Source organism: Salvelinus namaycush, chromosome 13 (assembly GCF_016432855.1).
Source record: "Salvelinus namaycush isolate Seneca chromosome 13, SaNama_1.0, whole genome shotgun sequence".
In the NCBI taxonomy this organism is placed as follows: Eukaryota; Metazoa; Chordata; class Actinopteri; order Salmoniformes; family Salmonidae; genus Salvelinus; species Salvelinus namaycush.
Window position 1 is genome coordinate 18,085,702 of NC_052319.1, and position 18,854 is coordinate 18,104,555.

Sequence of the window (18,854 nt, forward strand, 5' to 3'; positions counted from 1 at the left end):
AGACGGAATCCGACCCAGGGACTAGGGCGCATATACCGATGATAGCGTGCTGAGAAATCCAGGGGAATGTGTCCGGATGGGTAGGAAGGAGCCCAGAAGATAATCCACACAAGGGCGCCGAGAGAAAGAGCCCAGACACACGACACAACCTCAGGGAAGTAACAATGATCTGACAACAAGAAACACTGGTTACAGAACATATAAAGGGAAGATAAGTGATTCCAGCTGGCGCAGACAATCAGGCCGAGATTGGGAACCACGCCCACACAAACACGGGAGAGAGAGAGAGAGAGAGAGAGAGAGAGAGAGAAAAAAAGAGAAAGAGAAAGAGAGAGAGAGAAGGAGGCAGTGGATTCATGAACCGTGACAGGGCTGTCAAAGGCCGATCATATAGCTTATCATAGAGTTTTTTAATCAGATGTCATTAGTCACATATACACGCTACATGAATGGTGAAACAAATTAAGCCCAACAGTCTCACCAAGATGGTTGAGATGATCAAATTAAAATTCCATCCATTGCAGTCTGTTCCCACTGCAATGGATGGCACAATAACCAATCACTCTAAAATAAGACTACTGTTGAATGTATTTTGTATTCATATTGCCATGAGTTTTCTCATGCAAAGTGATAGAATGGTGTTTAATGGATGTTCAGTTTCATTAGGAACCCCAATCCAAAAGCCCTCTCAGAACGAAATGCCTAAATACATAAACGACAATTTGCATTTTCCAATTATTTCATTCTATTGTGGCAAAGGGATTCAACTGATTGCCACACATGTCCAAAGTAATAATTTTCTTAATGCTGTTCTCACCAGTCACTGAGAGGTTTTCCTCAGAGAGAAACGATCATTCATCATAAATGGAACAATGACCTGATTCTGTTTATGAGTCAGGTATATTTCTGAGTTTGGAATTGAATGCTGCCTCAACACTCGGAACACTCCTTGAAGCCCATTACAAAGCCTATAGTCTCCCTTATATTAGATTTGGAGTTCTATAACTCACACTCGTACTTGTGCTGAATTGCTTTATGTAATGATATACAGTGCCTTCGGAAGTTTATTCAGACCTCTTGACTTTTTCCATATTTTGTTACGTTTCAGCCTTGTTCTACAATTTTTTTTTTTTTTTTTTTAATTCATCATCAATCTACACACAGTACCCTATAATGACAAAACAAAAAACTGTTTTTTAGACATTTTTGCAAATGTATACAAAAAACTAAACAGAAATACCTTATTTACATAAGTATCCAGACCTTTGGCTATGAGACTTGAAGTGAGCTCAGGTGCATCCTGTTTCCATTGATCATCCTTGAGATGTTTCTACAACTTTATTGTAGTCCACTTGTGGTAAATTCAATTGATTGGACATGATTTGGAATGGCACACACCGGTCTATATAAGGTCCCACAGTTGACAGTGCATGTCAGAGCAAAAACCATGCCATGAGGTTGAAGGAATTATCCGTAGAGCTCAGAGACAGGATTGTGTCGAGGCACAGATCTGGGGAAGGACACCAAAGAATGTCTGCAGCATTGAAGGTCCCCAAGAACACAGTGGCCTCCATTATTCCCTAAATGGAAGAAGTTTGGAACCACCAAGACTCTTCCTAGAGCTGGCCGCCCGGCCAAACTGAGCAATCGGGGGAGAAGAGCCTTGGTCATGGAGGTGACCAAGAACCCAATGGTCACTCTGCCAGAGCTCCAGAGTTCCTCTGTGGAGATGTGAGAACCTTCCAGAAGGACAACCATCTCTGCAACACTCCACCAATCTGGCCTTTATGGGAGAGTGGCCAGACGGAAGCCACTCCTCAGTAAAAGGCACATGACAGCCCGCTTGGAGTTTGCCAAAAGGCACCTAAAGACTCTCAGACCATGAGAGGCAAGATTCTCTGGTGTAATGAAACCAAAATTGAACTCCTTTGGCCTGAATGCCAAGCATCACATCTGGAAGATGGTCCCGTGTGGCTCAGTTGGTAGAGCATGGCGCTTGCAACGCCAGGGTTGTGGGTTCATTCCCCACGGGGGGACCAGGATGAATATGTATGAACTTTCCAATTTGTAAGTCGCTCTGGATAAGAGCGTCTGCTAAATGACTTAAATGTAAAAAAAAAAATGTAAATGTAATGGAAGAAACCTGGCACCATCCCTACGTTGAAGCATGGTGGTGGCAGCATCATGCTGTGAGGATGTTTTTCAGCGGCAGGGACTGGGAGACTAGTCAAGATCGAGGAAAATATTAGCGGAGCAAAGTACAGAGAGATCGTTGGTGAAAACCTGCTCCAGAGCGCTCAAGACCTCAGACTGGGGCGAACGTACACCTTCCAACTTGACAACGACCCTAAGCACACAGCCAAGACAACGCAGGAGTGGCTTCGGTACAAGTTTCTGAATGTCCTTGAGTGGCCCAACCAGAGCCTGGACTTGAACCCGATTGAAAATCTCTGGAGAGACTTGAAAATAGCTGTGCAGCGATGCTGAATGGGAGACACTCCCCAAATACAGGTGTGCCAAGCTTATAGCATCATACCCAAGAAGACGTGATGTTCTGATTGCTTCCAAAGGTGCTTCAACAAAGTACTGAGTAAAGAGTCTTAAATACTTATGTAAATGTGATATTTCCAGTTAATTTTTTTCATACATTTGCAAACATTTCTAAAAACCTGTTTTTTACTTTATCATTATGGGGTATTGTGTGCGCAATGATGAGGAAAAAAACAAACGATTTAATACATTTTATAATAAGGTTGTAACGTGAAAAAGTCAAGGGGACTGAATACTTTCCGAAGGTACTGCACTGTACATTAACATTGTAGATAGAACCTGTGTTTTCAGTGCAGCCACTGTATGGTCTATAATCTAACAACTGCCTCCTGACTGTTAAACCCATTTTCTCTATAATGGGATTATGAAGAGATATTAAGTGCTAAGAAAATAGGCTTTTCAGATAGAGCTCAAGAATGCAGGGAATTGAGACGAGATTAAAGAAGTGAGGCAATTAGTTTCAAGCAGAGGAGTTGTACTCTCTGCAATGAAGTGTCTAGTATCTCTGGCTCGGCTAATTAGAACTTTTTCCAATTGTCTTTTCAGCTCAACTTTATCCTTTTTGTGAACATTGTGCGAGTGCTGGCGACAAAGATCAGGGAGACCAATGCAGGGAGATACGACACAAGAAAACAGTACAGGTGGGTAGATCAATGTCACAGTGACATTGGCAAAGATTTCCATTTCCATTTCCATTTTCATTTAGCAGTCATTTAGCAGACACTCTTATCCAGAGCGATTTACAGTTAGTGCAAATATTTCTGTAAGATGTCTGTAAGGACCTACTAGTTATTTGAATCTCTATGGATTCAAATGTGAAATTGAATTTCACAATGAAAGTCAACTGTAGAGAAGGCATTCTACCTTGAATTATTTCTAAATGCACAATGTGTTTTAGGCTGTAGAATTGCACATTTGAGATTAAATATGCTATTCACACTGCTCTGCATTTTGTTTTGTATTTGATTTGACCCTTTGTTCTTCCTTTCATGTTCCCTTTTGAAAATAACTTGATAGGTGTACATTTTGTCTAGGGTGTAAAATGTCTTGCCTCTAGTTTACAATTCATGTTCTGTTCAGGCCTCAGGGAACTTATAGTACCAGTGTGTATTTGACCAAAACCAATTAAGCTTAATTGAACATTATGCTTTGAGAAAGTCTGCCCCTGGCCCAAAGCCTTATGATTTTATCCATATTTATCCATATAATATTTGGACGTTGAATTCCTATACTCAGTACTAACTATATCCTTACATTTAGAAAATGTACTCATCAGCCTTGTAGTTATTACCCATGATGGTAAAAAACAACATCCACAGTGGATGTTGAAAGCCGCTGTAATGATAGGGCTGTGTGTTGGGGAGGTAACAGTTATTCAGGGGTTCATTCAGAGGGTGCATCTCAAATGGCACTGTAGTATTCCCTATATAGTCAACCACTTGTGGCCAAGGGCCCATAAGGCTCTGGTCAAAAGTAGTGAACTATAATGGGAAGAGGATGGCATTTGGGACTGATCCAGAGTGTTTCCACCAGGGTCGCAGTTGGGCCAAACCCCACGTCACTGCTAGGCTAAATAATAGTCAGTGATCAATTGGTTCTGCCTCTCCTCCCCTGCTGAGCAGCGTACCACAGTGCAGTGCTGGGCACCAGGTGGCCGGTTAACAGCTGACATGATGCCAGGGATATCTCATGTTTGCACACACACACACAGGCATTGACGCCGACGTACACACACACAGGAGCGCACAGGCACACACACGCACGTTTACACACATGCACAGGCACAACACACACACACGCAGATAACATCACTCTGCTGGAGACTGTCAACCCTGCTGTGGGAGTCAGTCATGTGTTCACTGAACTGTAGCATGACTGATGATGGCGGTTGATACGAGGCACTGAACTAAATGTGCCATTTACACCCCATTTACATCATTCTCCGTTCGGAACGTCGGCCTACATGCCATTTAAAAATGCTTTATAATTACCGGTAGATTTTGTTGCTTATTGGCATTTTCACTGATGGATCAGGAGATTGGTTGGATAGATAACTAATGCAGATCAGATCTGAGGGGAAGAACCACCAGAGACCCCTCTGGAGAGGAGATCAGAAGGCAGCAAATGTGAAATGACTAATGGCCATCTGTGAAACTTGAAACACTGTTCATTATTAAACAGGGAGTTGTTGGTGAGTGTCGATGTCATGACTGAATCCACTGTGATGTAAAGAATGGTGATGTTCAGCCTTGGTTTTTGTGAGAAAAACAACTGCATTGGAGTTGATCACCTTCCATCCCAAATAATGACCTATTATGAGATAAAGATTCAGCAATTCTACATCTCGTCTTGTCTTGCTCAAACTGATCCCCTCCAAACCTCTGTTTTTGTCTGTACCCACAGGAAGCTGGCTAAATCCACCCTAGTGCTGGTGCTGGTGTTTGGGGTCCACTACATTGTGTTTGTGGGGATGCCTCACACCTTCCAGGGCCTCAGCTGGGAGGTCAGAATGTACTTCGAGCTCTTCTTCAACTCCTTCCAGGTAACTATCTTTTGAAAATTAGTCATTTGTTACATTTGTTACTTGCCATGTATGATATGAGGCAAAACATGTATTTGCTACACAACCCTCAGGTTTATCAAGCTTGCATACTTTTACTTTGTTTTTTGTGTATTACACTTATATTGTTGAAGACATTTTTTTCAACTTCAGGGAAACTTCAATAACTTCAGGGAGAACTTTACTTTTCAACACTCCTTGAACTTTGTAAACATAATTTCTCACCTGAGGGAAGTGAGGCTGTTTGTGGCCAAGTCCCACCAACATTCATCACAAATAATCAGGCAATGAAATTATGATTTAGCTTCTTCAACCCTACTTTTATCTATCACCACAGGTCGGTGACACTTAATCGATTCAAAACTCTGCCAGAAGCATTGGGAGAGGATCAATACAACTGATTGCTACTGTACTTTTTATATTATCATCTTTGTCCTTGGCTCTCCCTGGCCCTCACTGTCTAGACCTGTATGAGAAATTATGCAGTACCTGGGGGAAAACGAGGAAAATGTGTTTCTACTAGAGATACTCCTACTGAGGTGATAGTGAAAGATTACTCTTACTCTATTCTAGTCATGCATTCCTCTCCCTAAAGAAAGGCCAATCTACTAGGACTGATAAGATAGAGGTTGCGTTAGTGCACTCTAGTAGCAACACTTACAGTAATGCTAATAATGGGCTCTGAATCATATGATAAGTCCTGTGTGGCTCGGTTGGGTAGAATATGGCGCTTGCAACGCTAGGGTTATGGGTTCTATTCCCACAGGGGACCAATACACAAAAGTATGAACAATTATGCAATTATGAACTGTTAGTCACTCTGGATGAGAATGGCCAAAATGTGGTGTCAATAACATATGGGTCCCACCCTCTTTTGGCACCTATAATCACATTCTGTACGAAATAATTCCTTTTGAATAGCTACAATAGAACCGGTCCTCAAGGTTGAATGTACATGTAGCTACGAAAGCTGATATAACAGTATCCAATTAAATAAAGTAGGATCCAATTTTTAAAGAAAGCTTTAAAGTTGTATCCCATGAAAATAAGTTGGAACAGGAGTTTGACCTGAACCAGTGAAAGCTACTTTGCTACGCATCATTCGCTCCGTTGAAGTCACTCAGACTGGTGCGGTTTGACAGGGTCTACTACAGTTGAGAGCCTGATCCTCAGGCAGGTGGGGAGATTTCCTTCCCTCCTGCTACTTTATCTTCATCTGCCTGTCTAGCCGAGTCTAGCTGAGGCCAATAAAGACAGGGAAGGTCCTTCTCCGGACCAATTGCTAGTGACAGATCAGGTTCACTCGGATCAGCTTCACTCTGTCTGTCATATGGCATATGAATAGACATATGAATCATATCAAAACATCTCATGCATTCTTATGGCATTTCAGAAGTCTGTGTTATGTTGAATAGAGGGAGTATTAAGGGGAGAAGGGCACTTTCCCCCCCTGGAATACAGTGCCTTTCGAAAGTATTCACACCCCATGACTTTTCCATATTTTGTTGTGTTACAAAGTGGGATTAAATGGATTTAATTGTACTTTTTTGGCAACAATCTACACAAAATACTCTAATGTGAAAATTGATTAATAAAACACTAATATAGTTTGATTAGATAAGTACTCAACCGCCTGAGTTAAAACATGTTAAAATCGCCTTTCGCAGTGATTACAACTCTTAATCTTTCTGGGTAAGTCTCTAAGAACGTTGTAAACCTGGATTGTACAATATTTGCCCATTTGCTTCTTTTTAAATTCTTCAAGTTCTGTCAAGTTACTTGTTGATCATTGCTAGACAGCCATTTTCTGGTCTTGCCATAGATTTTCAAGCCGATTTAAGTCAAAACTGTAACTAGGCCACTCAGGAACATTCAATGCCGTCTTGGTAAGTAACTCAAGTGTATATTTGGCCTGGCGGTTTAGGTTATTGTCCTGCTGAAAGGAGGATGTGTCTCCCAATGTCTGTTGGAAAGCAAACTGAATCAGGTTTTCCTCTAGGACTTTTCCTGTGCTTAGCTCCTTTTCTTTTTATCCTAAAAAACTCTAGTCCCAATGACAAGCATACCTATAACATGATGCAGCCACCACCATGATTGAAAGTATGAAGAGTGGTACTCAGTTACAGTGCCTTCGGAAAGTATTCAGACCCCTTGACTTTTTCGACATTTTGTTACGTTACAGTCATATCGTAAAATGTATTAAATCAGTTTTTCTTCTCATCAATCTACACACAATACCACCTAATGACAAAGCAAAAACAGGTTTTTAGAAATTAAAAACAGAAATATCACATTTACATAAGTATTCAGACCCTTTACTCAGTACTTTGTTGAGGCACCTTTGGCAGCAATCAGAGCATCACGTCTTCTTGGGTATGATGCTATAAGCTTGGCACATCTTTATTTGGAGAGTTTCTCCCATTCTTCTCTGCAGATCCTCTCAAGCTCTGTCAGGTTGGATGGGGAGCATCGCTGCACAACTATTTTCAAGTCTCTCCAGAGATGTTTGATCGGGTTCAAGTCCAGGCTTTGGCTGGACCACTCAAGGGCATTCAGAGACTTGTTCCGAAGCCACTTCTCCGGTGTCTTGGCTGTGTGCTTAGGGTAATGTCCTGTTGGAAGGTGAACCTTCACCCCAGTCTGAGGTTCTGAGCGCTCTGGAGCAGGTTTTCATCTAGGTTCTCTCTCTACTTTGCTACGTTCATCTTTCCCTCGATTCTGACTAGTCTCCCAGTTCCTGCTGCTGAAAAAGCGGGCCATAAAATCTTGTTTCTCATTGTCAGAGAGTCTTTAGGTGCCTTTTGTCTAACTCCAAGCAGGCTTTCATGTGCCTTTTACTGAGGATTGGCTTCCGCCTGGCCACTCTACCATAAAGGCCTGATTGGTGGAAGGATCGGACCCTCAATTTTGGCCTAAAATGATATACCCAAATCTAACTGCTTGTAGCTCAGGACTCAGGATATGCATATTCTTGATACCATTTGAAAGGAAGCACATTGAAGTTTGTGGAAATGTGAAATTCATGTTGGAGAATATAACTCATTAGATCTGATAAAGGTAATAGAAAGAAAAAAAACATGCATTTTTTATTTTCTTTTTGGTTCGATCATCTTTGAAATGCAAGGGAAAGGCCATTATATCACTTAGGAGTCTAGAAGCAATTTAGATTGTGGCCACTAGATGGCAGCAGTGTATGTGCAAAGTTTTAGACTGATCCAATGAACCATTGTATTACTGTTCAAAATGTTGAATCAAGTCTGCCCAAATGTGCCCAATTGATACATTTTCAAGTACATAGCTGTGCACTCTCCTCAAACAATAGCATGGTATTGTTTCACTGTAATAGCTACTGTTTGTTGGACAGTGCAGTTAGATTAACAATAATTTAAGCTTTCTGCCCATATAAGACATGTCTATGTCCTGGAAAGTTTGCTGTTACTTACAACTGTCATGCTAATCACATTAGTGCACGTTAGCTCAACCATCCCAGTACAGGGACACCCCATCCCCTAGAGGTTATTAAAATCACCTTTGGCAGGCATTACAGCTCGGAATCTTTCTGGGTAAGTCTCTAAGAACTTTATAAACCTGGATTGTACAATATTTGCCCATTATTCTTTGAAAAAATATTCAAGCTCTGTCAAGTTACTTGTTGATCATTGCTAGACAGCCATTTTCAAGTCTTGCCATAGATTTAAGCCAATTTAAGTCAAACCTGTAACTAGGCCACTCAGAAACATTCAATGCCTTCTTGGTAAATTCACTCGGATCAGCTTTACTCTGTCAGACATGAGAGCCTTCTGTTTTCAGTCAGTTTATCACAGCTGTGCCATACAGTGTAATAGTGTGTATGACCCCTCAGTAGTGGCTCACCACCAAGCGTTTTCATCTCATTCTACTAATAAAATATTTCAGCTTCAAAACATACTTTTATGCTTTTGAATTGAATGATTTAAGTGGCTCATTATAGAGACACCAAACTGTTGTTTTAACGAGCAATGATACGTCTGACAGCTTGGAAGCTGCATTATTAGAAATCTCTGGTTAATCCTCATAAGCTGCTCATTGCATCTTAGCCTCTTTGTTATATCTTTAATAGTAGTTCTTCAGGCAAAAGGAACAACACTTTATTTTACTACAAAGCGTGGCTTTCCTCGCACAATGCAGAACTGTCTTATTTGTCTCGTTGTCTTTCTATGGAATTGCCCAGAAGATAAGAGCTTTCCACCCATTGTTTTTTGTTTCCACGTTTGTTTGTGATGTGTTTTGTAATATCTTTCCCTTCCCTTGTCTCCAGTTAGCAAAGGGTATTTATATTATTCCGGTTTCTACATACATCATAGCTGTATTACCCTGAGGCATTATTCTTCATACAGCACAATATGAAGTGTGGAAACCTTCGTACATTAAAACAGTCATTTAGCAGACACCCTCATCCAGAGTGACTTACATGAGAAATTAGGGTTACGTGCCTTGCTCAAAGGCACAATGACAGATTTCTCACCTAGTCGGCTCGGGATTTGAACCAGGGACTGGCCCAACACTCTTAACCGCTAAGCTACCTGCCGCCCATTTAATATTGTACGTTTGAGTATGATCCTGTGGTTTATGTACCCAGCCAGGCCATACAATTTGGAGAGAATAATTTATTTTATTTCACCTTTATTTAACCAGGTAGGCTAGTTTTAATTTTAATTTTAATTTCACCTTTATTTAACCAGGTAAGCTAGTTGAGAACAAGTTCTCATTTACAACTGCGACCTGGCCAAGATAAAGCAAAGCAGTGCGACACAAACAACAGAGTTACACATGGAATAAACAAGCATACATTCAATAACACAATAGAAAAAAAGAAAGTCTGTATACAGTGTGTGCAAATGGCGTGAGGAGGTAGGCAATAAATAGGCCATGGTAGCGAAGTAATTACAATTTAGAAGATTAACACTGGAGTGATAAATGAGCAGATGATGATGTGCAAGTAGAGATACTGATGTGCAAAAGAGCAGAAAGTAAATAAAAACAGTATGGGGATGAGGTAGGTAGATTGGGTGGGTTATTTACAGATGGACTATGTACAGCTGCAGCGATCGGTTAGCAGCTCAGATAGCTGATGTTTAAAGTTAGTGAGGGAAATATAAGAACAAGTTCTCATTTGCGACTGCGACCTGCGAACTGGCCAAGATAAAGCAAAGCAGTTCGACACATACAACAACACAGAGTTACACATGGAATAAACAAACATACAATCAATAATACAGTAGATAAATATATATACAGCATGTGCAAATGAGGTACGAGAGAGAGGTAAGGCAATAAATAGCCATGGTGGCGGAGTAATTACAATATAGCAATTAAACACTGGAATGGTAGAATGTGCAGAAGATGTATGTGCAAGTAGAGATACTGGGGTGCAAAGGAGCAAGATAAATAAATAAATACAGTATGGGGATGAGGTAGATTGGATGGGCTAATTTACAGATGAGCTATGTACAGGTGCAGAGATCTATGAGCTGCTCTGACAGCTGGTGCTTAAAGCTAGTGAGGGAGGTAAGAGTCTCTTTTGCAGTTCGTTCCAGTCATTGGCAGCAGAGAACTAACAGTGTGACAATATTTTAGTTTTACTCATCATTCCGTTTCTCTATTTATCAGCTCAATGGGTGATGAGATAAAGGAGTGTAAATTACACCGTGTTCTTTGCAAGTTTAGTGTTCTCTCCTTACTAGGCAAGTCACATGCCTGCCTCAGCTCTGTCTGCAGCAAAGCCAACCACTGCAATAGATCTGCAACCTTAACAGAGAGCAAAAGGGTGCTGCTGCTTACACAAAGAAAGCAAGAGTGGAGAAAAGAGGGAGATTTGAAAGAGAGAAGGACAGATATAATGGGCTGTGAGATATAGCAGAGGGATTCTTATAAATAATGATTCTTATAAATAATGATTTGAGAAATGTAGGTTGAAATAAACATATGAATCATATCAAAACATCTCATGCATTCTTATGGCATTTCAGAAGTCTGTGTTATGTTGAATAGAGAGAGAATAAAGGGGAGAAGGGCACTTTCCCCCCCTGGAATACAGTGCCTTTCGAAAGTATTCTCTCCCCATGACTTTTCCACATTTTGTTGTGTTACAAAGTGGGATTAAAATGGATTCCATTGTCATTCTTTGGCAACAATCTACACAAAATACTCTGTAATGTGAAAATCGATTAATGAAAAATAAAACACTAGTATAGTTTGATTAGATAAGTATTCAACCGCCTGAGTCAAAACATGTTAAAATCACCTTTGGCAGGGATTACAGCTCTTAAATATTGTACAATCTTTGATTGTATTTGTTCTTTTTAAAATTAGTCAAGCTCTGTCATCATTGCTAGACAGCCATTTTCAAGTCTTGCCATAGATTTGCTCCTGCTGTCTCTAGAGAGTTGAAAACAGCAGGTCTGGGACAGGTAGCACGTCCGGTGAACAGGTAAGGGTTCCATAGCCGCAGGCAGAACAGTTGAAACTGGAGCAGCAGCACGGCCAGGTGGACTGGGGACAGCAAGGAGTCATCATGCCAGGTAGTCCTGAGGCATGGTCCTAGGGCTTAGGTCCTCGATCGGGTTCAAGTCCAGGCTCTGGCTGGACCACTCAAGGACATTCACAGACTTGTCTCGAAGCCACTCCTGCGTTGTCTTGGCTGTGTGCTTAGGGTCGTTGTCCTGCTGGAAGGTGAACCTTCACCCCAGTCTGAGGTCCTGAGCAGGTTTTCATCTAGGATCTCTCTGTACTTTGCTCCGTTCATCTTTCCCTCGATCCTGACTAGGCTCCCAGTTCCTGCCGCTGAAAAACATCCCTACAGCATGATGCTGCCACCACCATACTTCACCGTAGGGATGGTGCCAGGTTTCCTCCAGACATGACGCTTGGCATTCAGGCCAAAGAGTTCAATCTTGGTTTCATCAGACCAGAAAATCTTGTTTCTCATTGTCGGAGAGTCTTTAGGTGCCTTTTGGCGGGCTGTCAAGTGCCTTTTACTGCGGCATGGCTTCCGTCTGTCCAGTCTCCCATAAAAGCCTGATTGGTGGAGTGTTGCAGAGATGGTTGTCCGTCTGGAAGGTTCTCCCATCGCCACAGAGGAACTCTAGAGCTCTATCAGAGAGACCATTGGGTTCTTGGTCACCTCACTGACCAAAGCCCTTCTCCGTTTGACCGGGTGGCTAACTCTAGGAAAAGTCTTGGTAGTTCCAAACTTCTTCCATTTAAGAATGATGGAGGCCACTGTGTATGTGTATGTGTATGTGTATGTGTATGTGTATGTGTATGTGTATGTGTATGTGTATGTGTATGTGTATGTGTATGTGGACACCTGCTTGTCGAACATGTCTTTCCAAAATCATGGGGATTAATATGGAGTTGATCCCCCCTATGCTGCCATAACAGCCTCCACACTTCTGGGAAGGCTTTCCACTAGATGTTGGAACATTGCTGCTGGACTTGCTTCCATTCAGCCACAAGAGCGTTAGTGAGGTCGGGCAATGATGTTAGGCGATTAGGCCTTGCTCACACTCGGCATTCCAATTCATCGCAAAGGTGTTCGATGGGGTTGAGGTCAGGGCTCTGTGCATGCCAGTCAAGTTCCTCCACACCGATCTCAACAAAACTTTCTGTATGGACCTCGCTTTGTGCACGGAGGTCCAATGGCAGTGAGCTTTACGCCACTCTAGCCAACGCTTGGCATTGCACATGGTGATCTTAGGCTTGTGTGCGGCTGCTCGGCCATTAAAACACATTTCATGAAGCTCCAGACGAACAGTTCTTGTGCTGACGTTGCTTCAAGAGACAGTTTGGAACTCGGTAGTGAGTGTAGTGAGTGTTGCTACTGAGGATAGACGATTTTTACACCCTACGTGCTTCAGCACCCGGCGGTCCCATTCTGTGAGCTTGTGTGGCCTAACATTTCGCGACTGAGCCGTTGTTGCTCCCAGACGTTTTCCATTCTCAAAAACAGCACTTACAGTTGACCTGGGCAGCTCCAGCATGGCAGAAATGTTACTTGTTGGAAAGGTGATATCCTATGACGGTGCCATGTTGAAAGTCACTGAGCTCTTCAGGAAGGCCATTCTACTGCCAATGTTTGTCTATGGAGATTGCATGGCTATGTGCTCGATTTTATACACCTGTCAGCGACGGTTGTGGCTGAAATAGCCAAATCCACTAATTTGAAGGGGTGTCCGCATACTTTTGTAAATATATTGTACTTTACATTGGCTGTGTGCTTAGGGTCGTTGTCCTGCTGGAAGGTGAACCTTCACCCCAGTCTGAGGTCCTGAGCAGGTTTTCATCTAGGATCTCTCTGTACTTTGCTCCGTTCATCTTTCCCTCGATCCTGACTAGGCTCCCAGTTCCTGCCGCTGAAAAACATCCCTACAGCATGATGCTGCCACCACCATGCTTCACCGTAGGGATGGTGCCAGGTTTCCTCCAGACATGACGCTTGGCATTCAGGCCAAAGAGTTCAATCTTGGTTTCATCAGACCAGAAAATCTTGTTTCTCATTGTCGGAGAGTCTTTAGGTGCCTTTTGGCGGGCTGTCAAGTGCCTTTTACTGCGGCATGGCTTCCGTCTGGCCAGTCTCCCATTAAAGCCTGATTGGTGGAGTGTTGCAGAGATGGTTGTCCGTCTGGAAGGTTCTCCCATCGCCACAGGGGAACTCTAGAGCTCTATCAGAGTGACCATTGGGTTCTTGGTCACCTCACTGACCAAGGCCCTTCTCAGTTTGACCGGGTGGCTAACTCTAGGAAAAGTCTTGGTAGTTCCAAACTTCTTCCATTTAAGAATGATGGAGGCCACTGTGTTCTTGGGGACCGTCAATGCTGCAGAAATGTTTTGGTACCCTTCCCCAGGTCTGTGCCTCGACACAATCCTGTCTCAGAACTCTACGGACAATTCTTTCGACCTCAAGGCTTGTTTTTTTTCTCTGATATGTACTGTTAATTTTGAAACCTTGTATAGACTAGTGTGTGCCTTTCCAAATCATGTCCAATCAATTGAATTTACCATTTAGCACAGGTGGACTCCAAGTTGTAGAAACATCTCAAGGAGGATCAGTGGAAACAGGTTGCACCTGAGCTCAATTTCGAGTCTCATAGCAAAGGGTCAGAATAGTTTTTTAAATAAGGTATTTCTGTTTTTGTAAATTTATAAATTTGCAAAACTTTCTGAAAAAACTGTTTTCGCTTTGTCATTATGGAGTATTGTGTGTAGACTGCTGAGAATGTATTATTTTTGAGATCCATTTTACAATAAGGCTGTAATGTAACAAACTTTGGAAAAAGTAAATGGGTCTGAATACTTTCCAAAGGCACTGTGTGTGCTGCGTTGGATTTGCCCCACTCTTAATGCTTTCTATTCAGGATAAAAATGTACATTTATTTGCCATTATTTTTGCAGTATTACTTTAGTGCCTGCAAACAGGATGCATGTTTTGGAATATTTGTATGTGTCTTTGTAGTGACTGGGTGTATTGATACACCAACCAAAGTGTATTTAATAACTTCACCATGCTCAAAGGGATATTCAATGTCTGCTTTTTATATTCTCCCAGTAGGTGCCCTTCGCGAGGCATTAGAAAACCTCAAACTATGTCATTGAATCTGTGCTTGAAAGTCAGTGCTCGACTGAGGGACCTTACAGATAATTGTATGCGTTGGGTAGTCATTAAAAAATCATGTTAAATACCATTATTGCACACAGAGTTACAGTAGTCCATGCAACTTATCTGACTTATTAAGCAATTTTCTACTCCTGGAGTTATTTAGGTTTGTAATAACAAACGGGTTGAGTACTTATTGACCCAAGACATTTTAGCTTTTCATTTTTTATTAATTTGTAAAAATGTCTTATAGCATAATTCTACTTTGACATTATGGGTTATTGGGACAAAATCTACATCTTCTTCTTTCCTGCAGTCGATGATCAAAAGCGCCATCTTTGGCCTCATGGGTGGAGTGTTATTAATATTTTTCATAATTTCATAATTAATAAAGATATATTTTTTAAATCAGACAAACGGTTTTGTTATATTTCAGTCTTCTGTGATGTATATAAAGTCTAATATATTGGGATGCAAACTCAAAATTATATCTTACTTTATATCTTACTTTTTTATTAAGCCCATAAATATGTGTGTGTGGTATATACTTTTGTTTCAAAGTAGATTTGTTTAAGACTACCAAGAATCACTCTGTGTGACCCTGATTTAGCCCACTGCAGTAAAAAGGTGAATCCATTTAAAATGTGGAAAAAGTCAAGGAGTGTGAATACTTTCTGTAGATGTCACCAGATTGACAAAGGCTTTGCGATTTACAGCAGATGCTCTTATCCAGAGCAATTAGGGTTACTGTAAGTGCCTTGTTCAAGGGCACACCAACAGATTTTTTTCACCTATTCTGCTCAGATTCAAACCAGTGACCTTTCGGTTACTGGCCCAACGATCTTAACTGCTAGGTTACCTGCAGCCCAAATGCTATACACTTGATTTACAATATGAACATTGAATTGCAAAGCCCCTGCAACCCAGAAATAAACTGATCTTCTTTATGACATTGGTTCTCACCTCACACTCCTCTGTCTCTTCCAGGGGTTCTTTGTATCCATCATCTACTGCTACTGCAATGGAGAGGTGAGTGAGGATGATTTTACACTCTGTATAAGTTGTGTAACTTCAACACAAGACATCTCTAGGTTGAGAACATCCCTAGAGCGGCTCCTTAGATCTCTGCTCTTTCGACATATGAGAAACAAGGGCTAAGATTCCCCCAAACCCTTTTCCTCTCTATTTCTTCCCATCTTCCTCCCCAACCACCCACCTACACCCTCTTTCTCCCCCTCACCCTCTCCTCATCTCCCCAAAAGGTCCAGACAGAGATCAAAAAGACGTGGACTCGTTGGAACCTGGCGTTTGACTGGAAGGGTCCGGTGGTGTGTGGCAGGTACCGCTACGGCTCGGTGCTCACAGTGCTCAACAACAGCACCATCAGCCAGTCCCAGCTGGCCGGGATTGGCTCTGCCACCCGATCCACCACCCTCTTCTCCAGCCGGGTCTACCGGAGCAACGGACCTCCTACACTCAGCACCCATGCCACCCTGCCTGGCTACGTCATTAGTAACTCAGACCCAGACAGCCTCCACCCCTCCATCCCTGAGGAACCAGAGGAGGACAGTGCCAAGCAGGTGGATGACATCTCTCTGAAGGAGACGCTGCATGTACTCAATAGTAGCATGACTGCAGATGATGATGAGGAGACACTGTAGACAAGGGGAGAGAAGGTAGGATTTCCTGAATATGAATAATATATATCTTGGCTGGGAAAAACACCAGGCCTTTGGGATAGGGATCAAAGACTCCTGGCCCTAGACTTGGAAACGCATGTACATTCATAGAGATACAAACGTAATAGTGCTGTGCGGGTTGAATCATAACCCGCAGTCCCCACGGTTATATCCGCAAGGCGGGCGGGTTTAGGGTCCTTAATTATTGTGTGGATGAAGGGCGGATGAAGTGTGGATAAAGAGAAAACAATACCTTGAAAAATCCATAAATGTATAATTCTTGTGCAATTTATATCTATAGGCTACACTGAGGGTTTTCTTTCATTATTTTAGGCTATCTGGAATTAGTGCTTAAGCCTAAGCTGTAGGTGCGCCAAATAACCTACACACCAATCGCCAAAAACTTTTGGAAACGGGCAGAGAAAGTTAACGTCGATCCACTGAGGCAATAAGGACAATGTCAGAGTTTAATTCAATAAGAGAAAAGCTGCAAAGGGGAGAGTTGAAAATAAAGAGAAGGGATGGCCAGAAAAGTAGTGTTTGGGAAAGATTTGGTGAAGTGGTTAAAGAGGATGGTAGCAGTGCCATGTGTGATGATTGTGAGGAGCTATACAAATTCAACAGTCACAAGACAGGAACTTCAAATAGGCCTATGGCATGTCAAGGGAATGGTAGCCTACTGTTCAGATGGGTTAAATGGAAACAGAAATCTGGACACTGACTGTAGGTCTATAACCTCTCACATAGCCTTAATATTACCTCCTGCGGAATTAAGCATTTTTTGCAGTAAAATGATACAGCAAATAATTGACTCAGGAACAGGAGTAATATGATTTCTTTATTTCAGCATCTTAGAGACAGCCTGGTCTCATAGACTAGACGTAACATAGTAAATGTAAATCTGGGAAAGTACTTTTGGTATGGTTACATAAAACAGATGGTTACTTAAGGCAAAAACAAAGTAGGGTATTGGTCGGATTGAATGGGTTAGCGTATAACGCGAACGTCTACATACAGAGTAATATGAAATGTAGGCCTTTATGGATACATACTGTACAGTAGGCCTATATGGATACATGCAGTAGGCCTATATGGATACATACAGTAGGCCTATATGGATACATACAGTGTGCCTATATGGATACATACAGTAGGCCTATATGGATACATGCAGTAGACCTATATGAATACATATAGTAGGCCTATATAGATACATACAGTAGGCCTATATAGATACATACAGTAGGCCTATACGGATACATACAGTGGACCTATATGCAGGCTACAGACTCAAACACACAGAAAAACGCCACAGTTGAGGGGTAAGACAACAAACAAGAAAAGACATGTCTCATCTTTGTACAAAATCATGGACTGACTTTTTGTAGCCAATGGATGACATTTTCAAGCGAAAAATACGAATGTTCATTGCTTTATCCATATGATTTTGAGCCACGGATCCATGTTTTCTGCCAAACACTCCCCAGTCGCTGACTATCAGACATTCCATCCTTTAGGGGAGGTGAGGGCTAAAGTCAGTACTAAGGGCTTGAGGAACTGACTGCATCATGTGTCTGTCTGTGCAAAGCATGATTTTTTTAATCCAAAATTACATTTGACTGACTAACAGATGTCTGGATGCCAACAGTATTTTGTTTTCCCCCTTGTCAAGCTGAGTTCTATCCAGTCTAGAAAAATACCTTTAAAAAAAGCTAATTTCTCTCAATGTCTGGCTTGTTGTTGGCTTAAGTGATTACAGTCATGTCTCAGTTATATTTGTTGTTCTCTTCTCTGTTTACTTGTGATAAATGTTACTTCACTGCTCCCTGTTCTCGACTCTTTCTTTCTTTTAGAGTTACTTACATTACTGTCACTCATACTGAGAGATTGGTAAATTCACTGTGTATTGTAAACAGCTCTTTTTTTCTCCCTCAGGTCTGTATTGTGTATTTATGGTATCATTCTTTCAGACGAGGGTCACATCAAATCAAACCTCTATTACTATGTTGGTACAGACAAGGTTATTCTATTCTATTTCCTGGAAGTCATTTTAGTCAAGCCAAGGTTGATTCCTATATGCATCAATAAAGATATGGTTCTCAATTGTACAGTTCCTAAACAAGCCAAAATGGTTTAATCATGTTAGTGTATCAATCAATTTTATTTTATATAGCCCTTCGTACATCAGCTAATATCTCGAAGTGCTGTACAGAAACCCAGCCTAAAACCCCAAACAGCTAGTAATGCAGGTGTAGAAGCACGGTGGCTAGGAAAAACTCCCTAGAAAGGCCAAAACCTAGGAAGAAACCTAGAGAGGAACCAGGCTATGAGGGGTGGCCAGTCCTCTTCTGGCTGTGCCGGGTGGAGATTATAACAGAACTATGCCAAGATGTTCAAAAATGTTCATAAGTGACAAGCATGGTCAAATAAT

General features: G+C 41.7%; 1 protein-coding gene across 1 annotated transcript in view; it reads left to right on the plus strand.

The window, feature by feature from the left end:
• The window catches only part of LOC120057800 (parathyroid hormone 2 receptor-like), a 137,030-nt gene extending 120,625 nt beyond the window's left edge, over positions 1 to 16,405 (plus strand). The window contains exons 13-16 of the mRNA XM_039006266.1: positions 3,097 to 3,191; positions 4,954 to 5,092; positions 15,732 to 15,773; positions 16,007 to 16,405. Coding sequence (XP_038862194.1) covers positions 3,097 to 3,191; positions 4,954 to 5,092; positions 15,732 to 15,773; positions 16,007 to 16,405 — 675 coding nt within the window. The remainder of the gene's footprint in view (positions 1 to 3,096; positions 3,192 to 4,953; positions 5,093 to 15,731; positions 15,774 to 16,006) is intronic.
• The last annotated feature ends 2,449 nt before the right edge of the window (positions 16,406 to 18,854 follow it).